Source organism: Glandiceps talaboti, chromosome 1, assembly GCF_964340395.1.
Source record: "Glandiceps talaboti chromosome 1, keGlaTala1.1, whole genome shotgun sequence".
NCBI classification, from domain to species: domain Eukaryota; kingdom Metazoa; phylum Hemichordata; class Enteropneusta; family Spengelidae; genus Glandiceps; species Glandiceps talaboti.
In genome coordinates, this window is record NC_135549.1 from 28,892,270 (window position 1) to 28,919,444 (window position 27,175).

At 35.6% G+C, this 27,175-nt stretch overlaps 2 protein-coding genes across 2 annotated transcripts; one reads left to right on the top strand and one right to left on the bottom strand.

Moving 5' to 3' along the window:
• Nucleotides 1–3,844: 3,844 nt before the first annotated feature.
• On the bottom strand, nucleotides 3,845–10,815 carry LOC144435445 (uncharacterized). The gene is made up of 3 exons (XM_078124041.1): nucleotides 10,769–10,815; nucleotides 5,830–5,987; nucleotides 3,845–4,052 (listed from the first exon to the last, which is right to left on the bottom strand). The coding sequence occupies exons 2-3, from the start codon at nucleotides 5,970–5,972 to the stop codon at nucleotides 3,845–3,847; spliced, it is 351 nt and encodes a 116-aa protein (XP_077980167.1). The 5' UTR covers nucleotides 5,973–5,987; nucleotides 10,769–10,815.
• Nucleotides 10,816–11,246: 431 nt separating this feature from the next.
• On the top strand, nucleotides 11,247–26,622 carry LOC144435453 (methionine aminopeptidase 2-like). The gene is made up of 10 exons (XM_078124051.1): nucleotides 11,247–11,388; nucleotides 13,659–13,784; nucleotides 15,223–15,379; nucleotides 16,630–16,791; nucleotides 17,440–17,621; nucleotides 20,007–20,101; nucleotides 22,381–22,581; nucleotides 23,013–23,128; nucleotides 24,055–24,185; nucleotides 25,128–26,622. Exons 1-10 carry the CDS (start codon nucleotides 11,247–11,249, stop codon nucleotides 25,247–25,249), a joined length of 1,434 nt encoding a protein of 477 aa, XP_077980177.1. The 3' UTR covers nucleotides 25,250–26,622.
• The last annotated feature ends 553 nt before the right edge of the window (nucleotides 26,623–27,175 follow it).

Consider the following 27,175-nt stretch of genomic DNA (forward strand, 5'->3'; position numbering starts at 1 on the left):
ATTCCTTTTTAAACAACGTTTCCATCATGTAAACAAATTCAACACACGACGACGAATGTCGACAGGACAAATGTTTGTGTGTTTATGATCTTTCCTCCAATTAATGAAAAAATAACTTGCTTTCATAATAACTCATTAAAGGAATCATCTTTTAGTGAATTGTCTACATTATTAAAATGATTTAGTCATAGTCATTACGATAAAAGTACAATACTGTTTATTAAAATTTACGATTTAAAAGTTGTTTTCGAAATTTGAACTGAAAAAGGTCAGTTGCGGTCAGTTACCCGAATACGTTTACGATTACGTTTTTGAATGTGTTTTTCAATTCGTTTTTGCAGACAACTTCAGCATCGTCAAAATAAAGCTATAATAAAATATGAAGTAAGGAAAGAATACTACAGACACACTGACAATTTTAAAAGTAATGATAATGTAGACACATGTTGTGGAACAGACTGATGAGTAATTGCATCAAATACATTCCATGAGAGATGTTTATGCATCCATGGATGTATATCTCCCCAATACATCCATGGTACATCCAAATGATTGTAAGACAACTGTTTGTTACAGTCAAAAGATGACGCAATTATAAGAAATTTGTGAATTTATGGTTATAAGGCTGTTCAGAGCCGTCAGGAAATTATGAATAGTTAAAGTTGTAAGTGGTTTTTAGTGTATGCATATGCTAAAATTATTTATGTTTTTGGATTGTTTGACATAAATGTATGTATAGTATTTCACTATTTATTGTATTATAGAAACATAACTCCCTTTCCACATGGGAAAGAGGCCTTGAAATAAAATCGGAAACTGAATCTGATCATAAGTACTTGTTCTCGTTATAGCAAAACACAGTGCCACTGGAGATCATTGAACAACCAAGGCAAATGAATTCAACACCTTCATTTCACAGCAGCTGTGTTCTTTCCATGGAACATATCTGAAATGATATGGCATGTTCAGTGTCTCCACAGGTCAGGGAGACTCAGTGATCCTTCCTGTATGAAAATTTGAAATGTACCACCAAAATAAACAGCGTATAGAATGCATGTAAATACAAGTATTTGCAATAGGGTATTGGATTTCACTGCAAACTTTAATAGCATCAATTACATTACTCTTGTTTATTGTTGTGTAAAATTGTTGGTTTTTAGCTGTAGGCACAACTAGTGTCACGATGATTAGCCCTGTTTGCAGACAGTGCATGGGTCTAGATTACTGACATGACCCTCATCACCAGGGACAGTTGTCAGAATCAAGTCCTGAATTACTTTGTATGCAAGCACAACTACACAATGATATACTCGCGTTCAACGTCCGTTAAGACAAGCAACAAAGAACGCCATGATGAATATCAAAGAATGGAATTAATTAATATCGGACTGAGAACTGCGTTCAATGTCAATGCAAGTTTCATAATCGGAACTTTTTGAAAGCTCTTTCAGAGAACTTTGATTTGAACTTATTGAACCTTTTCCGTATGATTCTGATGAAGTTAAAACTCAAAGTCAGTTAGTCAGTTTATAATGATCTTTATCTCTATTATGTCTGAAGGATGAAAGACCACATATCTGTCAGTCATTACATAAACACCTTCCAAGGCTTCTGCTACCACCCTGTTATAATGTGGGCTGGCATGTATGTTTATACTCTACTCATTACCAAATTACTTGCTTTGCCCATAGTACCCTACAGCTACACATGTAGGGTCTATGCTTTGCCCTGTCTGCTTATACTATTGTTTACAGATTAATTACATTGAGAGACACCACATACTGGGCTCATAATTAGAGCAATTGAAACAGTTCATACACAGGGACATGGATGCTATAAACAATTGTGGCAAACACTGAGTGCTACTGGTAACTCAGCATTTTAACATCCTCTGATATATCTGTAAACAGGAATGTTTTGTATGGTAGTTTAGTTTGAGTGTGTGGGTTTAATATTACACCTTATTGTACTTAGTTTTATATTAGTCTGATCTTTGTCTTTCATCCCCATGAGGCACTGTTGTGGAATAAATAAAATGTACGACTACATAGATGTAGATATACAGAACAACAAATAAACACAAACACTGGAGAACACAATCAACATGTACACACACAAAAATGGATAAATATGCAATAAAAAGTAGACATAAAAAACACCAAACAAAGTATATAGCATAAAATGAACACACAAACAAACATACATTGGATATAGCATAAAATGAACACACAAACAAACATACATTGGATATAGCATAAAATCAACACACAAACAAACATACATTGGATATAGCATAAAATGAACACACAAACAAACATACATTGGATATAGCATAAAATCAACACACAAACAAACATACATTGGATATAGCATAAAATCAACACACAAACAAACATACATTGGATATAGCATACAATCAACATACAAACAAACATACACAGGATATAGCATACAATCAACATACAAACAAACATACACAGGATATAGCATACAATCAACATACAAACAAACAAACGATATAGCATACAATCAACATACAAACAAACATACACAGGATATAGCATACAATCAACATACAAACAAACAAACATTGGATATAGCATAAAATCAACACACAAACAAACATACATTGGATATAGCATACAATCAACATACAAACAAACATACACAGGATATAGCATACAATCAACATACAAACAAACAAACATTGGATATAGCATACAATCAACATACAAACAAACATACACAGGATATAGCATACAATCAACATACAAACAAACATACACAGGATATAGCATACAATCAACATACAAACAAACATACACAGGATATAGCATACAATCAACATACAAACAAACATACACAGGATATAGCATACAATCAACATACAAACAAACAAACATATACGGGATATAGCATACAATCAACATACAAACAAACAAACATATACGGGATATAGCATACAATCAACACACAAACAAACATACATTGGATATAGCATACAATCAACACACAAACAAACATACATTGGATATAGCATACAATCAACACACAAACAAACATATATTGGATAATAGCATACAATCAACACACAAACAAACATACATGTATATTGGATATACTTTAGTATATAATCAAAAAACAAACAAAACAAATGCAAACAATAGATACAAAATACACACATCTACCATACATTTATACACCGCAACATCTGACCTCCACTTTCAAAATTTGGGAAGTCACAATTCTTTGAAGATTTCAAAACCTTTTAGGTACTGTTTGTAATGATAATAGCAAAAACTGGAAAGTGGCACAAGCTGAGTTCATAAGGTTGCATTCGTGGAAATACTAAGTAACGTAAAACCTTGATTTAACTATTCTAATATACATAATGTTAATATCAATGCATGTCTTCTATGACATTACAATTGTCTTCTGGCATTCTTAGAATATTTGATTACATGGTAGGAAAATTAAATTCCCCAGTGGACATTTTTTTTTATATATACATGTACAATAAACCACATGATGAGATCATTATATACTACAATTATTATTATTAATATTATTAACCATTTTCCGATTGAAAATATTTGGTCGTTCACCGTCCATTAAAACAATCCATCAGGTATTGTTGTTTCTCAGTGTTTGAGTTCTGATGGGCACGTTCAAAGATGGATAAAATAATACTTATTTATATTGTATTACCAGGTTTGAGTTCAGTCAATATCAAATAATGGTTAAGTATGTTTCAGTATTCAGCAGAAAATAAATTATCCCCCCAAAAAATGCATCAACTCAGCTTGCACCAACCACTAGAGAACAAACAGATAAGAACAGTCTCTCAACTTACAGAAGGTTGAAAGTTTGGGTTGAGTCTGAATGTCAGCTCTGCTGTGCCTGCTTGAAAACTAACAAAACCATCCTGTATACTTCCAGCTTTGAGTTGTAAAACATCACCACCCGGTACTGCGATGGGTACGACATCTAGTTTGACGTTATCAAAGTTGTGATGTCTGTGTTCATGTGTTTCTGCACCATTTGTAAGCTCACTGAAAAGACATTTATATTGTTAAACAGGTTGTCAATAAATGTACAACAATATTAATTAAGACTTGCACCTTTAATCATTCTTCATTTTGTTTACCCAAAATTGAAAATTTTAAAGTTATCTTCAAGAATTTTTTAATGAAAGTGAAATTCTCACCTAAACATGATATTTTGTATGATTGTAAAAATAACGGTTACAAAAAAAACAATTGCCTTTTTTTTAACTTACCACACATACAATATATTAGTAATTTCTGCAAAAAATATTGAGTTTGTTGCATATACAAACTTCAAGCAAATAAACATGATGTAACAGTACATCTAAAGATTGAAAAACTAAATACATGTATTGTTAAATGTGAATATTTGACTTAAGACTTTGAAGAGCCAAAGTAAAACCAACATGTTGACATAAGTTATTAAAAGGAATTGATGTAAGTACAGTCAAAGCAGTATTTCTGATAGCAAGGTACATACTATTTTTACAGACCTTCATGATCTTCCACTTTACATTTGGGGACTTCCAGTGTTTATGCTAATGCAACTATCCATACAACCAAGGCATAGCTATCACCCACAATTGCCCAGTTTTGTAATCTACCACATTGAACAATAATAATAATTTAGTATTTGTCTATCAATCATAGTAGCTGAAAGCTGGCTTTCCACAGTAGTATTCATATCAATTTGTACAAAGTAAAATCATTCAAAGTCTGAGTGTTCCGTTACAGTTATTCTCCACATATATTTGTAGTCCGTGGGCAGACTCCTGAAAAAACTTCCAGAAATGGGAGTTGGTTGTAGGGGTCTTGCTGACTACAAAACCTTTGCAGATATTTTTTTGTATATAGTATGCTAATACCAAATTAAAAATGTTCTATCAAAAATATTGGCACATAAAATAACATCGTTAGAGATGGGTTAGAGATGATTTGATATCACATACGGAGCTGTAATTGGCATACAGACTGTTCTCCACATGGAGCCCCTGTGGCTTGTTTTAGTTTTCCCATGTGATGTCATATCTTATTATGTTACAGCCATTCTCTACACACAGCCTTGAGGCTTGTTTTACTATTACCATGTGATGTGATGCTGTATCCATGATGTCCTAAGTCAACTCCTCATAAAAATAAAACCCTGGCTTGACCTGACCTGACCTCACCTGACCTAAGACGACCAAAAATGGGGCAATTGCGTGCAATTCAATGTAGATTATTTTTAAATGATAAAATATCAATGACAATTGTATATATTAAATACACTATCCACTTCGAAACCATCTTTTCATTTTTATGTGTTTGTTTTAAAATGGCCATATGGATGAAGATTGAGTAGTTATTTTGGATTTTTATTAAGGCGTCCTACGTCTAGCTTTTTTGCAATGTATTGCATTACCAACACAGACTAAGTCAAAGTTGATTTTTTCAAGTAGAAAGCCATGATAAAATTGTTTTATAACTTAAAAAAAAAACTCATGCAAGCAGATTGTGTTTCTTAACATTCTAATATCCAATTTCTGTGCCTGCAGATATACAAATAACATGTAGTATGTTCCTAGAGTGAAACCATCTGGGCAGACCAGACTTAACTAAGAATGCTAGTCTACGGTCTAACATTCCCTTGTGATAGTGCAATGACCTTTGACCTTTTCTTCATCTTACTCAAAATAGCAAATCTGTTAATGGTTGCACGTATTAAACCAGACAGGAGTAGATACATCATACTGAGTACAAGACTGAAGACAATTACATTTTTGTATGTGTTCCATCAACCTACCATTGGCAATCAGCTAAATGGTCTTTCTTCAGATGTGATTTGCTCTCTGTCATATCAGTTGGCATGACAACAAAATTGAAGATCAAGAGAGCAACCACTGTCACCATGGCACCAACAGCTAGTCTACTTGTCAGCCTATTCATGGTACAAAGTATCCTCTGAAAGAGAAAACAAGACATTACTATGTGAACAATATGAATAACATACAGTATGACTTAAACTGTTCACAATACAACATATTATGACATGTATGTTATTTCAACACCAGAGTTAAAAGGGGGTTTGTCAATAACCTCTTCACATGCCTTCCATTATTAATATTATCTAGAGTGTTTACAGATGAGAATGGGCTGACATCACAATCTTGACCTCTTCCTATAAACTACCTTGTCTACAGACAAGGACAGTTGTCACAGTATCAATTTCTTTCTACATGTATGTCTACTCATAAGAGTCTGAGACAGGACTGTCTTAGCAATACTGGACCCCAGATGTTTGGTCTGATAGCCTTCAAATTCTACAACTCATATAAAAACCTTGAGTTCAAGGAAGGAATGGGCAAAGTTAAATTGAGTCAAGTTACGACAGTGTCAATATATATAAATTTAAGTTGTGAGGGCTTTTGTCTATGGCTTCCCCTGATATATAATAAATTGTCATACCAATAGTAAACTATGATAAAACTCCCTCTTGGTATGAAAACAACTTATTGATTATTAATTTCAGTAGTGTGTTCAGTAGTGCTACACAAATATACTAAATCAAAAGTGGTACATTGTTTCAAAATGTACACTCACTAATGTTAGTACTCACTGCCTGGCACAGCAGATGGCCCTAAATCATTCCAAACCCTACTCTCTCTAGATCATTCCAAACCCTACTCTCTCTCTTTCTCTAGATCGTTCCTAACTCTACATCTCTCATATTGTGCTATTTATTTTTTTAAAAACCTTGTCAAAGAGATGGTTCACTGTACCTAACAAAAGCAATAATTAGTGAACGTAGTTTTCATTTTTACATGTTTTGTATGAAGATTATGTTTATACTGGTAATCATATAAAAGGGTAAAGAAAACGTTTGGTGTCATTAAACTGAATGACTGGCAAGTTGTCAAAAAATGGCTAGTTAATTTTGTCTCATTTCTTACGACTGAATTCATACAATAATATGAATATTTCTTTACACACAAGTCTTCTGTCAAATTGACAAAGCCATCAAAACTGAATTGTATTTTTTAAAAGTGTATTTTTTCATAAATGAAGGATTCATATACTGTATCATTACCATGTACAGGAAATCTAGTCATCACTGTGAAAGTGGACACGTGGTGTTATTATGTACATGTATGTAATCTAAATACAACACCATGGTAACAAAAGTGAAACTGTAACATTACAGTTTCTGATGTCATCATTCATAAAGTTTTAACTGATGACTGCTAGACATAGTGTAAATGTTACACAATATGTATGAGATATATCCATTTGTTATGATTTTCACATACCCAGTGTTCATTCTGAACAACACTGAAAGGGCACCAAGCCTTTTTGTAATTTTAGGGTGTCTTGATAAAATGACAATAACACTCAAAAACACTTCATTTCTGTAAAATTGCTATCATTGTATCAAACAGTCACCAGACCAATCATTCTCCCTTCTTGATCTCTAACAAGAGTTACTGAAGGCGACACTGGTCTCCTGAGCACTCTTGTGAATTTTTTTAGATAGAACAAATAGAACATAATTAGTACCGTATTACCCCACTACAAATTTATCTTTGACAGTTCTACTAGATAATAATGACATTGAATGCAAAAGTGATTATCTAGAAAACCACTTGCTGTGTTGACAATGCATAATTATGCAAATTCAGTTATTAGTTTGTAAACGACTGACATTCTACCAGATAATTAATTAAATGACATAAGAATGTTTTTTTTTTTCAAATAGAAAAGTGGTTTACGAAAACATGTGCTTCTGTGGTGACATAGAGTAGACGTATGCAAATTTAAAGTTATTAGATTTGTTTGATTGACAGTTCTGTCAGAGTCTAATTAAATGATGTAATAATACTATTCAAATACAGCTGAAGTATTTTCCTAGCTGTCACCTGCTGTGTGTACAAATGTACAGACATACTGTAGTTATGCAAATTTAAAAGTAATTAGTTTTGTTTGATTGACAGTTCTATGAGGTAACATTAATTAATTAAATGACATAATAGTGCTATTCAAATATAGAAGCCCAGTTAATATTTCTAGAAGTATCTTGTTGTGTTGACACAATTTTGATTTATGCTAAAGTGGTTTTCTCTCTCTTGCTTTTTTTTGTTGATTTAGAAAGGTCAATAAACCTTATACTTGTAAATAGCTTCTATATTGGTTTTATAGGACCATCAACTACAAAAAAAAAATCTTAAATTTTAAACATTTCGCCTCCTCAACGGTGTCAGGAATTTAATGGTGTGGACATTATTTATGGGTGGTGAAGTCATTGTTAATCATAGTGGTTTGTTTCTAGACCATCTTGCCAAACAAGACTAGACAGAATTGGAATAAAGAATTATAAATGAACTGGATGCCATCCTTGCGCCATTATCTTTTCTTTAGTTTCCTTTCAAATGCTAATTACAAGGTAAAACTTGAGCAAACATGATTTCAACAAATACAATCATCTTCTTTAGCTAATTAAAGCAAAATGTAATGTAGGATCATTTGATTGATCAATAATACTGAATTAATCACTTTTGATCTAAGTTGGAAGCGACTTGCTAGGAGGTACGATCAGCTAACGATGTATCTCACAGCACGGTAAACAGGCTATGCAAGCTAAGACTAATAATAGTACATGTTTCCCCATAGACAGTGTCTTCTATTAGTTCTAGGGTTTCACTTTACATGATGTTGAGGTCATGACCGTCAGAATATTTTCCAGCCATATCATGTTTTCTTTCTGAGTTGCTACCAATAATAGCATATTGCCTTTGTCATGACATCGAACAGCTGTTGTTATATATACTAGTAACTTGCTAGAGACTAGAGATTTGGGAACTGGATTGGACTATCTTAAAGTATGTTATATTAAATAAAGTGAATTTAGACACTAGATGAACACTACACGAACTGAAAAACAGTTCTTCCTGGTGTCCAATGTGGCAGACTCGGTTTCTGATGCAATTTAGCTGTGTGTCCTCTTGTGACTTAATACACACATTTCTCCAGTGAAAGAGGCCTGTTGTCAATGTTGTTGATGATTTTATAGACCTGCAGCATGTCCCCTCGTACATCTGCCATGTTTTGCAGTGTTTCGAGTGTACATGTAGTTAGACACCAGTAGTGTTTCAAACTTACACAAATGTCTACAGAAGGACCCTTCTTGTCCATCAAACAATTTCTGTTATCACTTTTCAAGAGTCATGGGCATTGGATTTTTACACATGTCCTAGAGTTGATAGAATTTTTCCTAGACTCTCATAGTGTGTGTGGTTTGAAATGCCAAAACTTTCCAGGAACATAGTAATTGTGATAGTTATTGTTTCATTCCAACTCAACTGCGACAAAAATTTCACGTCAGAACAAGTCAACTGAGAAAGTGAATCAGGCATGTTTGAATCAACAAAGGTTTAAAACAAGTATGTATACTACATGTATGAAGACTATATATTATTTGAGGCTGTAAAATTTTGATACAAATTATGACTCTTTACAATGCTCAAAAATTCAGCATTTCACCCCTGAAAATAATTATCAATGAGTGTACCTTGTACATACATAATCTATCCGTTTCCAAAATAAACTTCTATTTGTGTTGAATTGCATATTTTACATAATCTATTTTTTGCTGGTATTTTGTTGTAACAGCCTTTTTTAATTTCAAGCTTGTGGTCGCTTAGTCCAAATTTATTGATTATTACTCTTAGTTCAGGATTATTTAATTTTATTAGATAAGGTTCAAGCTTAAAATCTGATTTAATGAGTTTGTACGTTCTAAATTTACTGTTATTAATATTATTTCCATTTCGTTGCTCAGTTATTATGAACAGCATATCATGGACATCTAACCAACTGTATTCAGATTTAATATAGTAAATGGTTTGCACAGAAATTGTACATGAAAGTGAAATCTATACAGTATTTCTAATTGTACAAAGGAGCAATTCAATTCATATCTAAGCTGGTGAAGATAACCATTGTTACAGACGTTGACAAGACAGTTTCTCCATGTAAAAATTAAATTTCGATCACACATTTAATTAGTCTAGAATGATATCCTCCCGGGTTATCCATTCTCGCAAACCAGAGCTGTTATTTCTTCCGAACTTCGAAATAACCTCTGATACTAGTAATAGGGCACGTACTGGACGGTGCCGTAAAAGAGGCCGTGGTTTGCGACGATGGGGTTATCCTTCATTGAATGATGAATCTAAGACCTCTCTTTAAAGTTTACGAGAGATGATTCGATACTACGTTGGAATCCATGACAGTACAAGCCCGGTCTGGCCTTCACATCAGTTTTGTATCCAGTATTTACGTGTTGGTAGTACCACCTCCACACGAAACACCATCATGACTGCGATAATTCTTTTCGATCTAACAATTTGCCTCAAGTCAAGGAATAAGAGCTTGTACTTGTACTAAAGTTGTAGTTTGAAAAACGTGTTGTTGTTTTTTTTTCTCCAAATATAACACAGCAATTTTTGAGTAACTTTGCGGGTGGGTGTATTGTTCAGTTCATACATAAACTTACACCATTGATGAAATGGAAGTATCACCCACTTCCAAGCTGATGCGTGGAGAAAAATGTACATAAAAATATCACATGACTTCTGTTCCCTGTGAACTTTCTTCTTTGGATTGGCCACTGTAAAAATGGAGTTCCAATACAATATTGAATTGAATGTGAAAAAAAAAATGTGCCGAGACAAAAAATTTGTACTTACCACTTTCGTCTCAGTCCGAATCAAGAAAACATGTACACGTGTGTAAGTATAAGAATCTCGGCCTATGCCAACGTCAAGTTGTCAATCCCAAAACATAAAAAAAAAACGAGACAAAGATTCGAACTTGGAAGAGTCAAGGTGATTTCTAAAGACTCTATAACGAGCGTACATTTAGCCAAAGACAGTCAGCGCAGTCCTTACTGTCCGAGTCTGTCGATGTTCGCTCGAGAGCTCACGGGTCGGTGCACCAGAGCTCGACGTATACTTATAATATACCATTCAGCACTACCAAAGAAGCCGACAATTGCACATGTACAGCTCGGAGTTGCTCGATTACGAGAAGGACTATAAAGTCAATCATGCACCACCGATATCACTATCATCAGTCCAGTCACGTCACATTCAATGGGGAGTCCGCCCTCCACGGCCAAAGTTTCAACAAACGGGTGCGAGAAGATGTACGACACTTTGAGAAAAGATGGCGGATGTTGAAGCGACTGACAATGTGCCAGACGATAACGTGTTACCAGACGACGAAGCGGAAATAAAAGAGCCAGAGAACACTGCACCATCGGAGGGAGCTAAAAAGAAGAAGAAGAAAAAGAAAAAGAAGAAAGGTGGTAAGGTCAAGAGATACTTGGAGCGAAATGGCATATGTGCTGCAGGCTGCGAGCGGAGATCTGCAAACATGTGATGTGTGCAGTGGCCAGTGCAGAGCAGGCAATGTGATGTAACATTTAATAACATGTACGACAAATGATATGCACTGCAGTGTTATGTTTCGTTGGTTAATCAAAACGAGTTTGTATCATCCTATATGTTTAATAAGCAGGAAATTTATATCGCTTTGAAATTTTTAAGATGACAATAATTGATAAATTATACGTCAGGTATGACTTGCAAGTCCTGAGGGATACGGGACTCGATTCTTGTGTACAATGACTGAATCAGGGCTTGCTCAGATCCAAAATAGTCTAGAATCCATGTCGTCTTAATTACTTGGTTTTTTTTAACACAGGCTAATAGTGACTAGCCAGCCATGCTACTCATAATGCGTTTCTCAAATGTAATGTCAGGAAGACTTGGATGTAACGTTTGTCCCCATTGCATCTCAAGCGAAAATACAGAAGTGTGAGTGTGTGTGTGTGTGTGGGGGGGGGGGGGGGGCATGTGCAATTTCTTCAAATTAGGATGATATGGATGCATCCATTCAGGTTCTAACAAACATGCTGAATCTAACACATTTGCTGAGCTCATTTTGGGAAATGTTGTTTATAAATCATGTAAATCTCTGCTCAAAAAACAAAAGAACTTTTCCCCCAGTGAACTCTGACTTCATGGTCAATTTAAGCTGAATTCAACCAGTTGGTTGGAGAGTTGTCTGGGGGATGCCAACATGGTATTAAATCATGTTTATCCTCGAGATAATATTGAGTTGGAGAGGTGTAATCAGTGTTGTAGCCCTTTGCCAAACACTTGGTCTGGATAATTTTCTGGTCATCTTGAAGGAGTCATTCCAGTGTAGCTATATACTTCAATATTACTTGAATTGATAATCACATCATTTTTTAATCAAATATCACAGAAGTAATAGCTATAACATTCAAAGGAATCACTCTCCAAGATAACCAGCGTTATTACCAAGTACTTGTTAAGGGACTGGACTCTTCAGGTGATTTGGGAATTTGGTCCCTCAATGAGGCTCAATCACCCCTCTGACATAATGGTACAGATCATGGCTGGGGTCCACAAAACTTTCACATGCTTCAAGGTTAGCAGTTATATTAGGGTCAGATCAGGATGTGGCTAGAGTTCTGTCAGTGGGTTACAAAAGTACATCTTTCCCAGCATGATTTACTAGCCTTCTGATAAGTTTTGTCAATTTGATTTATTCCTACTTGCATTAATGCATGCATGTTATTTTAAAACTCCCCAGTGTACATGTAAATGTCTGGGGTCTAGAATGAGTCCTGCTCGTCCTGCTTGCATACACAGTGATCAAACCTCTTACATTAAGTTCGGACTGTTTTCTGCAAATATTGAACTTGATATTGGAGATGCATAAAGTAGAGAGTAGTGAATGGGATTTGCTTCAAGTCCAGGTAGTCCTGGTGATATGACCATGGTTTTGACATTGTCATGCAGTTTTGTTAGCATTGAAGAATAAATTGAGGTGTGCACCATGTTAAAGGCCCTTTTTGATTCAACAACTGGTTGTCTTATCAGTGGAGCCATAATGATTAGTTAGAATCATTCTTTTGTTCAAGACCAACGTTTTAGCTCTGCCAAGACAACTTTTTTGAACACTAAAATTTAATCCAACCCGATGAGTCAATATTTAGCTGTTTGTGATTGCATATGGTTGAGTTGTTGTGAACGTGCTCTAAAGTGGCCATATATGATATAGCCACTTTTAAATTTCACATCACATCTATTTTGCTCACTTGCCAAGAAACACCAAATTGGAACGCTTTTTCACCTCTGTCATTCTTTCATTGGAACGCCTAAAGTTGCATCATGGGTCTTAGCAATAGCAGACAAATGTGATGTGAAATCATGAAATAACTCCAGAACCCAAAGTCTATGAAAATATGTACTTTTATTTCCTGGATTCAGTGGCATTCCACCTTACGATACACTGTATTAAGGTGCCCTCAGCCATCAGCCAACCCTGTTTTAGGAGCAAGCTGATGAGGGCAAAGTAACATGACATATCTTACAGTCTAGCTATTCTCATGCATCGTGAAAAGACTGTGCACATCATGACTAAGCTGACAGATTTGTGTGTGTTAGCACTGTACGTGTCACTTTGTGAGAGTGATGAGAAGCCCTCCCTTCAGTCTGTAGCTGATAATAAACACGATGTAACTGTGTGTTCACTTGGTTACAGATGGAGATGCACCTGTACAAGAAGGTGAAGAAAGCACAACACAGAAACCTACAGAACAAGATGTGGATAAAATATCAGAAAAGTTAGAGAATCAAAATGTGAATGGTGAAGAGGGAGGAGGAGGAGGTAAGTTTTGAATGTCAAATTCTTTTATCTTTGGGTTATTTCACCTCTGTTAGATGGCCATTTACCATCCGTACTTGGGATAAATCACTGGCTTTGTATACAGTACCTTCCATATAGTTTCATATTGGATTTAGAGTTGTAGATGCCAAGGCAAGAGTTGGTTATAGGTCCAGAAATGACAGAAATTCTATATAATTCAGTGTTTTTGCTAAGGTTTGGGAACCCTGGTAACAGAAAGGGGGAAAGAGGTAAAACTGGTAGTGCTTCCCATGAAATGTATCATAGTTTAGGTGGGGAACCCCGGTACAATGATGTGGGAACCCCGGTAGATTTTACCTACTTACCGCCCTTAAATAAAACACTGTAATTGGACTCAGGTTGTCCCAGATAATCCAAAATACAATTGTTCAGAGTTTTCTGTCTTTGTAAGCCAGATCTCACTCTCTGGTACATGTTGTGATGTTGTCACAGCCACACCTGACCACTGAGGGCAGTAAACCTATCAATACTACAGAATCATGCTTAAGACAGTATAAGGGAATTTTGGTGTAGCAGATTTTGTTCACGAGAAGACTGAGAGACAAGTAACACCTTGTGTATAGTTATTGGTTTGAGACCAGAAAACTAACATGGTTGCTTAGATACCATTTTGACAAAATGCAGTGGTTTGAAATGTAATGCAGGGGTACATTTGATTTGCCCAATCATGATTGTGATTAATCTGACGTCATTTCTGGAAACGAGGTTGTAAACAAAATACTCAGTCACGATTACGATTATTTACATGTAAACATTTTTTTAAAGTTTCACATATTTCTTATAAATTAAATGATTTTACACAAACAAAATGATTGCAACAATAACAAATTACCAATTTTACCGAAAACAATTTATTTACATGTTTTCCGTTATTTCTAACTTGCCATCAGTCACATACACGATCCCCTCATGATATTACATTGTCCGCCATCTTGTAATCACATAAATCATCATTCAGGGCATGATTACTGTGGTTACTAATCATGATTGTGATTGGTGCTTATCAAACACGAAATCATTATTGTGATCGATAACACATGATTATAATTGTGTAAATGGAATACGCCCCTGGTTTTATGGCATTCTTGTATTAAGCTTGTTCAGGTAGAAACCCTGCTTCATCTAAAACTGTTCATGTTTTGTATGGACTCTGTTTTAATATATGTTTTGTTGTCAACAGATGCCTTGAAAGCCCTGGTAATTAACAAAACATAGAATGTTATCATAATGTGAAATTATAAAATGAAATTTAAAAAAATGCCATAATATTTCTTGTTATTTGTATCTGTACCATTATTTACTGAATGATGCATACATATCATGATCCAGAGTGGTTGTACTTTTCACATGGAACTTTCACTCGTTGTGATTTGAGACTTGTCTTTCAATATTCTTGTAGCAGAAGGAACAGAAACAAGTACCAAGAAGAAGAAGAAAAAGAAAAAGAAAGGCGGACTAAAACAACAAAGTGATCCACCCACCATACCCATTTCAGATCTCTTCCCAGATGGCAATTTTCCTGTCGGGCAAATAATGCAACATCCAGATATCGATGGGTGAGTTTGTTAATCAAACTGTGCAATGTAATTATATCCTTTCACAAAATTGAAGAGTCTTGAGGTTAGTCTTGAGGTTAGTCTTGAGGCATTAGTGTGCGATGTTACAGAGTCATTTAATAGGTGATTATCCTAAACTTTATCTAGTTCAAATAATGTTGATGTTACAGTAGTATTTTTTATTTCTTTACATTTGTATTCTAATAATGGCCTTTTTTTTTTAGATTTGGCTAAATTAACAGAATCAAATCGATACCATTACTAACCTATCTACTTTGATGATCTGTGTTTTACGATAACTCTCACCAATATTTACCTTGTTATGTTATAGAATCTCATGTCAAGTGAGTAGTGCGATTTGGAAATATTTCTATTAGCTGATTGGTCACAGTGGGGAGTGATTATATCTGCATCAGACTGTGCATGTGATTATTCAAATGAAGTCATTATGTAACTGTACATGTGTACCCAATGTATGAAGTGTCCTAATTTACATGTAATTTACATATATGCAAATGTTTGGTAAATCTAACCGTATAGGTATTCTGATAAAAGCTTTTGAGGGTGTGACTAACTTAGTCAGTTTGAGTGGCTACTATAACAAGTTGAGTGTAGGCTAGCTGCAATAATTGTAGCGTTTGATGTGATTTGGAGGGTTTTCTCGTTCCAAAGTTTAACCTGAATCAAATGCTACAATTCCTCTAACGCAAACGCAAATAGACGAGACCTCATTGAAAACGTGAGCGAGGTGTCAGTGTACCGCCCGTTTCAAAATGCTGCATGCCTTGCTATATTTGCTGATTTTGGCAGAATTGGGGTACCTCTGAACATTTCTTGGTCTTGAAGGCTTCGTAATTAATTTTGGCGTTAGGAAATGACCGATATTTTGCCAGGTAAGGTAATTTAGCAGAAAAATCCGCCAAACTTTGCGATTCAGATCTGAATCGGTTCCATCTATTTGCGTTTGTGTAAGAGGAATTGTAGCGTTTGATTTGGGTTAAACTTCGGAACGAAAAAAGGCACAAAAACAGACGAAAAAACCCTCAAAATCACATCAAACGCTACAATTATTGCAGCTCTGTGTAGGCAAGAGCTATCGTAGCACAGATCAACGTTGTAGACAGGTTCCAACATTACAGGTGGGATGTAGAACATAGTGTCGCAGTCACAGAACAGGTCAGTAGACAGGCCAGGCATGCAAGCACTCTTGGCAGATATCAAAGTAAAGTAAACTTATTTCCATTATACAGGAAAACAGCTGCATGGAGAACGACAAGTGAGGAGAAGAAGGCATTAGAGAGAGCAGAGGAAGACATTTACAATGATGTACGACAGGCTGCTGAGGCTCACAGACAAGTTAGGAAATATGTACAAGGATTTATCAAACCAGGACTTACAATGACAGAAATTTGGTAAATATTACTTACTAATTTAAGTCTTAGAAGTTTGATGGTTTTAAAAGTTATAATGGATTTGATAAGTTAGAAATAGATAAATATTGGTATCATTTACAAACACTTTACTGTTGTGATTCAGATACAGTAGTAGGCTTCTTAGGGGCAATCACACAATGTCACACAAGCTCAAAAAATGAACTTCGTTTAAACCCATTCCCCCCTCCCCCTTAAACGAACATTCACAAGGTCAACATTGATACATTTATATATGATGTAAACCATGATAAAAATTGTAACAGTCACACCACTACGATCAATTCATTGTAAAAACACAGTAAACACATTAAAATGGGAAACCTAGCATTGTATATCACATTAGCAATAAATTTTAATAAATTTATCAACATCTCATTAGTAAATACAGAACCTGTTATCATTGAAGGCATGAAAGTTTTCTAAAAAAAAAAAATTTGCGAAATGAAATTCAGCAATCACATTGACGCCAGAGATAAATGAACAAATTTGTTTATTGAGCTTGAATCACATTGACGCCAGACCCCCTCCCCTAAACGAATGGATTTGTTTGTTGAGCATGTGCGACATCATGTGATTATCCCTTACTTACAGACTTTTCTTTCAATTTTACTAAATTTTTATTATTAGTGAGAAGTTAGAGGGAGCATCCAGGAAATTGATCAATGAGAATGGTTTGAAGGCAGGATTAGCATTTCCTACAGGGTGTTCATTGAACTACTGTGCTGCACATTATACCCCTAATAATGGTGACAAAACTGTACTGGAGTATGATGATGTCTGTAAAATTGATTTCGGTACACACATCAATGGTAAGTACATACTCAATATGTTTGAAACTAGATTTTGGTACTTGGATCAGCACTTCATATTACCCTGTATTATACCCTTTATTAACTGCTGTCTGGATACACTTCAAAGCCAACTCAGTAATAACACAGTGTCTACTACATGTTCTCTCTTTTGATCTTAAAAGAGATAAATCATTTTAGATTATATCAAAAGTGCATCTGAACAAACTTGCTGTCATTTTGTGTTCATTTGTATGTCAAAACCTGTACCTTCAGTTCAGGGTGTTTAACACCTCCTTGTATGCTCCTAGTCCTAGGGGAAAATGTTAAGGTTGTCATTTGTTGTCAATCCTATTTTCAAGAAAATCTCAGAGAATAGTGTCTATAATATGTAGATTTAAATTATATATCTGTAGTACATGTCAGCTGTAAATAAAGTGGTTATTGGAATGAAAATATAATGTCAATATTATGACAAGTGATTTGTATATAAGTGAAAGAATCAGTAAATGAAGGGCTGAATGGTCAACTCAAGTTGTGTTTATGTGTAAGTCATCGGATACTCAAGTTTATAATTAGCAATGCTGCCTGAGATCAGTGTCAAAGCATGCACTAAGGAAGCTGTGTTGATTGACACTGAAGGTCAAGGTGTGTTTACAAGTAAATCATTCAACACCCAAGTTTATTAGCTGTGCCCTTTAAATCACTTGTCAAAGCATTTACCTAGGGACATAGTAAAGCTGTGTTGACATTGAATGTCATATTGTGTTGACATTGAATCAATGTCATATTGTGTTTATGTATACATGTAAAGTTATGTGACATTCCACAGAGCCCTCTATATCTTCCCTTAGATCCTCTTCATTTACAAGGTTTATACTAAATGCTACGTTGACACTGTATGGCAGGTCAAATTGTATGTACATTGAAGGCCAAGTTGTGTTTAACTTTAGGTGGAAGTCTGTTGACATACCCCATCCCCACAGAAATACCCTTAGATCCGCTTTTCATGCTTAAACTAGGATTATACATTTTGTACTAAATTTATGTCGATATTACATGTGAAAGTTTTTCTGTGTTGACACTGAAGGTCAAGTTTTTGAGTAAATGGAAGTTGCCCCAGTAGACAGTTTAGCCTGATTGGGTTCCCCCAGCATGTACCCAGTGGTACACCAAAATTGTGTTTACAATTTACATTGAAAGTCTTGTTGTGTTTACATTGGAAGTATCACGTAACAGTGTTCAGTTTCTACCAGTTAGTAGGGTCAAATCATAGACAGTGGAAAATTCACTGTCTTTGGTCAAATGCATAACAATATATATAGTTTAATTAAAGATTATGAAATGTAACGACAGTGTTTTTAATTGAACCTAGATTATTGACAAAACTTTATATAAACTCTTGAGTATGTATAAAGTATTGCGTATCTTAAGTACCAATCTTTCACTGACTGTAATCAATTTGATTTAAAGGAGAACACCACTTCAGGAAATAAAGGAAGTTTCTTGATAGGAGTCAGAAGAAATAATTCATGTTTGCTCAATGAATATTCATGAGAGATGTTTTACACTGAAGGGAATAAACACTCAGGAGTCATGAATATCCATTCAATTTCTGCAACTTGACTATATTATCTCTGCTGATTCCCATCATGCAATGTCCCATAGCAAAGATACCCTACAAAAGACACAAGATCAATTTGATGTTTCTCTAAAATTGCAAGTATTTGTAGGCGATGTGAAATCATGAAATGACTCTCCAGAACCCATAGTTTATGTAAATGTCTCTTATTTCCTGGCGTGGTGTTCCCCTTTAAAACCAAATTTGACTAGTGGACCTGTGCAGTCTGTGATATTGCCTGATTACAAATCAGTCATCCTACCATTGATATGCCACTTGCTATTACATCTACCCACATACCTCTACAAATGATGTACTGCTTTCATGCATGACATCAATGAAGGCAGATGCACAATATTTAAATCCCACATTCCAGTGTCAGTACTACTACTATCTTATCAGTTGTCACTGCTACCATCCAACACACCCCACTCAGTTCATAATTAGTATTAGGTTTGAACAGGGACAATTTGAACTGAGTATTGGGGTATAGTGTCGTGGGCTGTGAGAGAGGGTAGATGAGATTTTAATTTTTATCACCTTGAATGAGAAAAGACAGTGAGATTAGCCCAATTGTATTGAGTGACAGGTAAGTATGTGATCTCACAGAAAAGGGTTTCTTTCAAGAAACTTTTAATCTTTTCAGTTGAGCTATCACAATTATAAAAGGGTCTTTTTATTTCATTTCTGAGGACCAAGTTCTCACACATATTGTATTTGTATCCTGTGTAGGCTGTAGATATTGTGATGATTCACTAAATTGTAGTATTTTTATTTCTACACAGGTCGTATTATAGACTGTGCCTTCACTGTAGCTTTCAACCCAAAGTATGATAATTTATTGGCAGCTGTTAAAGACGCTACTAATACCGGCATTAAGGTGAGTCTATCACAGACACACTAATACCGGCATTAAGGTGAGTCTATCACAGACACACTAATACAGGCATTAAGGTGAGTCTATCACAGACACACTAATACAGACATTAAGGTGAGTCTATCACAGACACACTGATACAGACATTAAGGTGAGTCTATCACAGACACACTAATACAGACATTAAGGTGAGTCTATCACTGACACTAATACAGACATTAAGGTGAGTCTATCACAGACACACTAATACAGGCATTAAGGTGAGTCTATCACTGACACTAATACAAGCATTAAGGTGAGTCTATCACTGACACTAATACAAGCATTAAGGTGAGTCTATCACAGACACTAATACAGACATTAAGATGAGTCTATCACAGACACACTGATACAGACATTAAGGTGAGTCTATCACAGACACTAATACAGACATTAAGGTGAGTCTATCACTGACACTAATACAAGCATTAAGGTGAGTCTATCACTGACACTAATACAAGCATTAAGGTGAGTCTATCACAGACACTAATACAGACATTAAGATGAGTCTATCACAGACACTAATACAGACATTAAGGTGAGTCTATCACAGACACTAATACAGACATTAAGGTGAGTCTATCACAGACACACTAATACAGGCATTAAGGTGAGTCTATCACAGACACACTAATACAGACATTAAGGTGAGTCTATCACTGACACTAATACAGACATTAAGGTGAGTCTATCACTGACACTAATACAGACATTAAGGTGAGTCTATCACTGACACTAATACAGACATTAAGGTGAGTCTATCACTGACACTAATACAGACATTAAGGTGAGTCTATCACTGACACTAATACAGACATTAAGGTGAGTCTATCACTGACACTAATACAAGCATTAAGGTGAGTCTATCACAGACACTAATACAAGCATTAAAGGTGATTCAAAATGCTCACATTCACTATTGCTAATTTGCTAGACGACATGTTTGTGAAATGCATTCTGGTTTTAAAACTTTTCAAAAGCGTCTGCAAACACCTTAAAATGACCCTTTTTCAGTCACTTCCCTTCGGATTTACTTCGAGAGTTTTCGGGTATTTCCGGTCCCACCTAGACCACGGGATTTTATGACGTCATAAGAGGTACACGTTAGCACTAAGACTATGACGAGCGTAGTCACTAGGTGAATAAAACTCAACAGCATTGTGAAAAAATACATACAAAGATTTATTTTGCCATAATATGGGGAGATAATATTTTAGCATTTATACCTACAGACACTGCCAATTAGTGAGAAAATGTGAGTAAATATCGGTAAATGTTGGTTAATAAGACATGTAGAGTGTAGTTTTTGTTTACTGATGTCTGTTACAACCACTAGCAATGTATTTTTTCACAATGCTGTTGAGTTTTATTCACCTAGTGACTACGCTCGTCATAGTCTTAGTGCTAACGTGTACCTCTTATGACGTCATAAAATCCCGTGGTCTAGGTGGGACCGGAAATACCCGAAAACTCTCGAGGTAAATCCGAAGGGAAGTGACTGAAAAAGGGTCATTTTAAGGTGTTTGCAGACGCTTTTGAAAAGTTTTAAAACCAGAATGCATTTCACAAACATGTCGTCTAGCAAATTAGCGATAGTGAATGTGAGCATTTTGAATCACCTTTAAGGTGAGTCTATCACAGACACACTAATACAGACATTAAGGATACACTTAAGTCATTAGTGATGTCAATAGTATGAATACAAAGGGGTGTATTTCTTTATTTTGGAAAGTGAATCTCAATTTTTTCATTGCCATTGATACCAGCATTGTCATGGGTGCAATACTACTAGGGGTAGACAGTAATGACGTCATTGGTCCGGGCTTATCAGCCTGTGGTGGAAAGGGAGATTAGACTGCACCCACAACAGCTGATCTGTCAGTTTATTCTAGGGGCTGATGTCATGTGTTGCACTCCACACACAGGAGATTCATGACTAGAATCTTGATGCCTGCATCGTGAGCATTCTGGTGTATGTGAATGGTTTATTTCAGCTGGCTTGTGTAGAATTGTTTCTTCCTTTTCAAGATCTGAATATACAGAATATCAAACCTGTCCAAGATTTATTTATTGAATCCAGAATGCAAGAGGGTGCTCAGAAATTACAAGAGGACGAGGCGCCCTCGTACCTCGTTCAGGGAGAACACTACATATTCATTCATTGTACTGATTCATTTTGTAACATACATTCAGACATCATTACATTGCTTTACTTGTAACATAAACTCTCTCTACACTACTAGGAAGCTGGTATAGATGTGAGACTGTGTGATGTAGGTGAGAGGATACAGGAAGTGATGGAGTCTTATGAAGTAGAACTGAATGGTAAAACGTACCAAGTCAAACCTATTAGAAACCTGAATGGGCACTCTATCGGTCAGTATAGGATACATGCTGGTAAAACTGTGCCTATAGTGAAAGGAGGTGAAGCTACAAAGATGGAGGTGAGTTGTCAACCTGTTCTGTATAGTTATCACTGTTTTTTGTTCAGGGAGAAAGTACCGGGGGTAGATCAAATTTAAGTTCCGGAAGGGGAAATCAAAGGGATGAATATATACCAGATTTCCTTATTCTGTTCCCAGAATTCCCAAAACAAAAGTTGGTGAAGACATCATCAAGTCTTTAAAACTGTTAACAGCTAATTTACTCCTGGAAATGTTAATTTATTAAAAAAAGTAGTTAGCAAATGTTGAAAATTCCCATCAGCTGACGAGTGGATATTTTAACATGACAAGTCAAATGGCAGTCTGTTGATGAAATGTACTACCAAATAACATAATCATAGAAAATAGCAGAGTTGACCATGAAAAATGACTAGAAAAAATTAATGGCAACTCAAAGTGTACTAAGACATCTTTATGTTTATATATTACAGGAAGGAGAATTCTATGCTATAGAAACCTTTGGTAGTACTGGTAAGGGTGTTGTACATGATGACATGGAATGCTCACATTACATGAAAAACTATGATGTTGGACACGTACCTCTCAGGTCAGTTTATCTCTGTTAGAAGTGTCATGTTTTTTTGGGGGGGATTACACCATCTCTCATCTTTTTTCTAAAAACCATCATACAATTGAATGATCAGACAAATGCTTAGGGTACTATATTGGAATGATGATGGAATTGTGTAATGTTCTATCATCACCAGAGCAGGCCTGCAGAGTTGTCCTTGTAATGTCAGTAGGAAGGCTAACAAGTTAATATCATGCCACAACCGTGGACATGACGTACACACGTTTGGTGTTGTAGCGGTGCATCCACAACTCAAATATAGAAATATAACAGATAAATGAATAAAGAATATACTACAAAAAACACTCATCTCAAGTAATAGGAAGTGCATCAGTAGCCAGTGCAATGTGTCTTGAACTGTGTGCTGTGAATGCTTCACCGCTTCACATGATTATTGTAAGATGTACCACTATAATGCCAGCCATGTATGACATTACGTCCTTGTAAATATGAAATAAATGGACTTAGATTTATTATGAGCACCACTGACATGACAACCTTCACCCTACCTTTACATGTGTTCTCTCATATGTCTGTGTCTGTGTGAGTGTGTGTGTGTGTGTGTGTGTGTGTGTTTTGTGATAAGTCACAGAAATGATTGCATTATGTAAACCAAGATGTCATTACTTTACAGGCAGATCAAAAAATGATGAAAACTGGTACTGGGTGATGGGTTTGTGCTTGTGTATGTGGCTGTGTGTGTGTGTGTTTGTGTGTGTGTGTGTGTGTGTGTGTGTGTGTGTGTGTGTCTGTCTGTCTTTCTGTTTGTTTGTTTGTTTGTTTGTCTGTCTGTCTGTCTGTCTGTGTGTGCATGTGCATATGCCTGCATTTGTCTCTGTTTGTGTGTATTCCAGCCCAGACATTCAGAATACATGACATCTACATCTTTCTTTACCTTACAGAATGCAGCGTGCTAAACTCCTTTTGAAAACCATCAATGAAAACTTTGGTACTTTAGCATTTTGTAGACGATGGTTGGATAGACTAGGAGAAACCAAATATCTCATGGGACTTAAGAATTTATGTGATGCAGGTAGGTCTTATTTTTATGTTATTATTTGTGTTAGAAGTGTAGTAGATCAGGAATACATACACCCAAAAAATGGTGTTTCAGTGCTCTGGAATAATATGTTGTAGTAGTCCAAACTCAGAGTGTAAATAAATCACCTAGTAAAGTATAATATCAGCTGAATCACTCGACGTTGTTCAGCTGTTGTGTACGATTCAATGACTTAGACTTTTAGACTTATTGCAAATACTGGTAGCATCCCCCCCACCCCCCACCCCGGGTAAATTATTTATACTCTGAATTCAAAACTACTTACACAATAAATATGTATATTTATGTAAATATTTAATAAACACTTGTACTGCAAATAATGAAATCAGCTCCCCTAATAAATCAGCTCCCCTATGAAATCAGCTCCATTACTATGAAACAGAATACCTACTAATACCAAAGATCTTCACATTCTCTGATTTTGAACTCTTTAATATGTCATTAGAACCAATACGTACAAGAAGTAACATCCAATACTTACAGGGTTTTAAGGCATCCACATTATGATTTCAGTTGGCACATAGTAAGAATTGGCTGTATACAACAAAAATACAACTATTTGAAGCTAATGTCCTCCCAGATCCCTCCCCCATCCACCCACCGACCCACCCACCCCCCAACACACACAAACCTGATATTATTCTGTGTCAGATAGCAAACATCAAGTGGAGGCTATGTAGAGGTTGTGTTCTTCAATAATATTTCTGGTTCAATTATTATTCCCATAAATGTATCCATATTTACTTTTGTGAAATACTCAAACCAGAAAGAGTAAAAGTAAAAAAGTGGCATTGTGGGTACAAATGGCCATGAAAAAAAAAAATTGAGTACACGATCTAAATTTGTGCAGCAGTGACACTAGAGGGCGCTATGTAATGTTGCTAACATACTCTGTGTCTGTGTGTCTTTCTACAGGAATCATAGATGCATACCCTCCGCTGTGTGATACCAAAGGTTGCTATACAGCACAGTTTGAACACACAATTCTTTTACGTCCTACCTGTAAAGAAATTGTCAGTCGTGGTGAAGATTACTAGATTCAGTTTAATGAGTTCTTGATAAACGCACAACTCTGATGTTTTATGGGTACAGGTATTCATTGGTCTGGGTCACTCGATTGTACCTGGCGTCTGCAGGCTTCCAAGGTTGTGATGATTTGGCATTATTTTATTGTTAAGTTTTAAGTACAGTGGAGAGATTGAAAGAGTTGTCATTGATGGGTGTTGCTATTAATTGTTAACTAAATGGTAACAAGTAAAGAATGACTAAAGGGAGCATATACACTATTAATGACTTTTTCAGCCTAGCCTTCATATGCCATATAGTTCCAGTTATCAAAAAAACGAAAGATTGTATAGTTTGGCCACTAGGGGTGCTATTCATTCAGAAGCAGTTGGAAGTGAGGACCAGAATCATTGAGTGGTGTGTTTCTCACTGAAAACATTCCTTTCTCAATGTTTGACAGCAAAATTTTGTGGAATTCTTATCTAATTGAAATAGTCTTGCTTCTTTCTTTTCCATAAAGTGATTTGAAGGGAGCTTAAATTTCTTGTACGTATATTATTGCCAGCTTCACATTTTACTACCCTGTGGCATCCATGATGAAAATTGATAACCCTCATGTCGCTTTTAGAGTCTTGGTCACCCCTGGACTGAAAGAATCGTAGATCCGTCCTTGCTTCATCTCATGGACCCACAATCACAACCACAACACGTAGTTGAAGGTTATGGTTACATGAAAACAAGCAGTAATGGATCTCTCAGTCAAGTCCCACCCGTACCCTAATATTGCACTTCTTTTGTCCATGCCTTCAAAAGTTGATAACTGGATAATGGTGTATCTAAGCTGTCGGATTCCTCATCATGTGATTTCAAATAAAATGGTAGTTACATTACATGACACTTGTATTCATGTGCAAATTATGTTCTAGTGAGTGAGCAGATAGTGATTAATAGTAACAGAGACATACCCTGATAACAAGAGACATTTAAAAAGGCCCCAAACTATGAAATGTGGGAATTTGTTGACTATATGTAAACATTTGATCTCCGCACCACTACTGGTGTTTTCCCTGGTTGACCTAGAGTCAAATATCAGAAATGCTGAATATATATAAAACGCTGCAAATACTGTAGTGTTGAACAGATCAAATATGAGAGACACTCTGTGTAAAAATCATCAATTGGATATCCCTCATTTGAGTAATGAGGTGTGTTGAGAGAAACAAAATACAACTAAAACATTGAGGGATCGACGAATGACTGCATATCATACACATTTTATGTTCCCCAAGAACAATTTAGATAGATAAGAAACAGACTTCCCACAGACCACTCATTACAAATATAATAATATGATATGCACCGTTGTTTGGCGATCCCTCGATGTTTTAGTTGTATTGATACACTTGCTGAGGTATAAGAAATATTTTTAGCACAACTGAACTGAGGTTCAAGTTGCCATAGGCATCAAGTTTTGTCTGTGTGTATGTATGTGTGTGGGTGTGTGTGTGTATGTCTATCTGTATGTATGTAATGTATGTATGTATGTGTTTATGTGAACAACTTAAATGAGAAACTGCAAAATCTAATGACTTCAAATTTGGCAGGGACATTGCTTATGGTGTGTAGATGAAATAGTATTCAAATAAAAGTGATCCGATCAGTGGTTTTCAAGTTATGTCCAAAAGAGTGATGTTCTGTCAAAATAGGTCATCTTTTACAATGGAAGTCTATGAGGTATTGTTATATAATGGTACAAAATCTCATGGCAAAAGTCCATGGGATGTGCCATTATCCTGCAGGGGTGTGTTCATTTTGAAGTGTGTTTCTCTCACTGCAAGTGTATGTCAGACATTGGCTTTCAGTTGTGCACATTGCCATTGGCAGTATTTTTATGAAATGTTTTCATGGTTATTTTTATTTCTGCCATTATTTGTTCTTACCACAATAATATCACTATT

What these genes read in the sequence shown, in the direction of transcription:
- LOC144435445 (XM_078124041.1), bottom strand. Translation starts at nt 5,972, where the DNA reads ATGAATAGGCTGACAAGTAGACTAGCTGTTGGTGCCATGGTGACAGTG. An exon ending in CATTTAGCTGATTGCCAATG is followed by an intron (nt 4,053 to 5,829) that starts GTAGGTTGATGG and finishes ATGTCTTTTCAG; the next exon opens with TGAGCTTACAAATGGTGCAG.
- LOC144435453 (XM_078124051.1), top strand. Translation starts at nt 11,247, where the DNA reads ATGGCGGATGTTGAAGCGACTGACAATGTGCCAGACGATAACGTGTTA. An exon ending in TTTCGGTACACACATCAATG is followed by an intron (nt 17,622 to 20,006) that starts GTAAGTACATAC and finishes ATTTCTACACAG; the next exon opens with GTCGTATTATAGACTGTGCC. An exon ending in GTGAAGCTACAAAGATGGAG is followed by an intron (nt 22,582 to 23,012) that starts GTGAGTTGTCAA and finishes TATATATTACAG; the next exon opens with GAAGGAGAATTCTATGCTAT.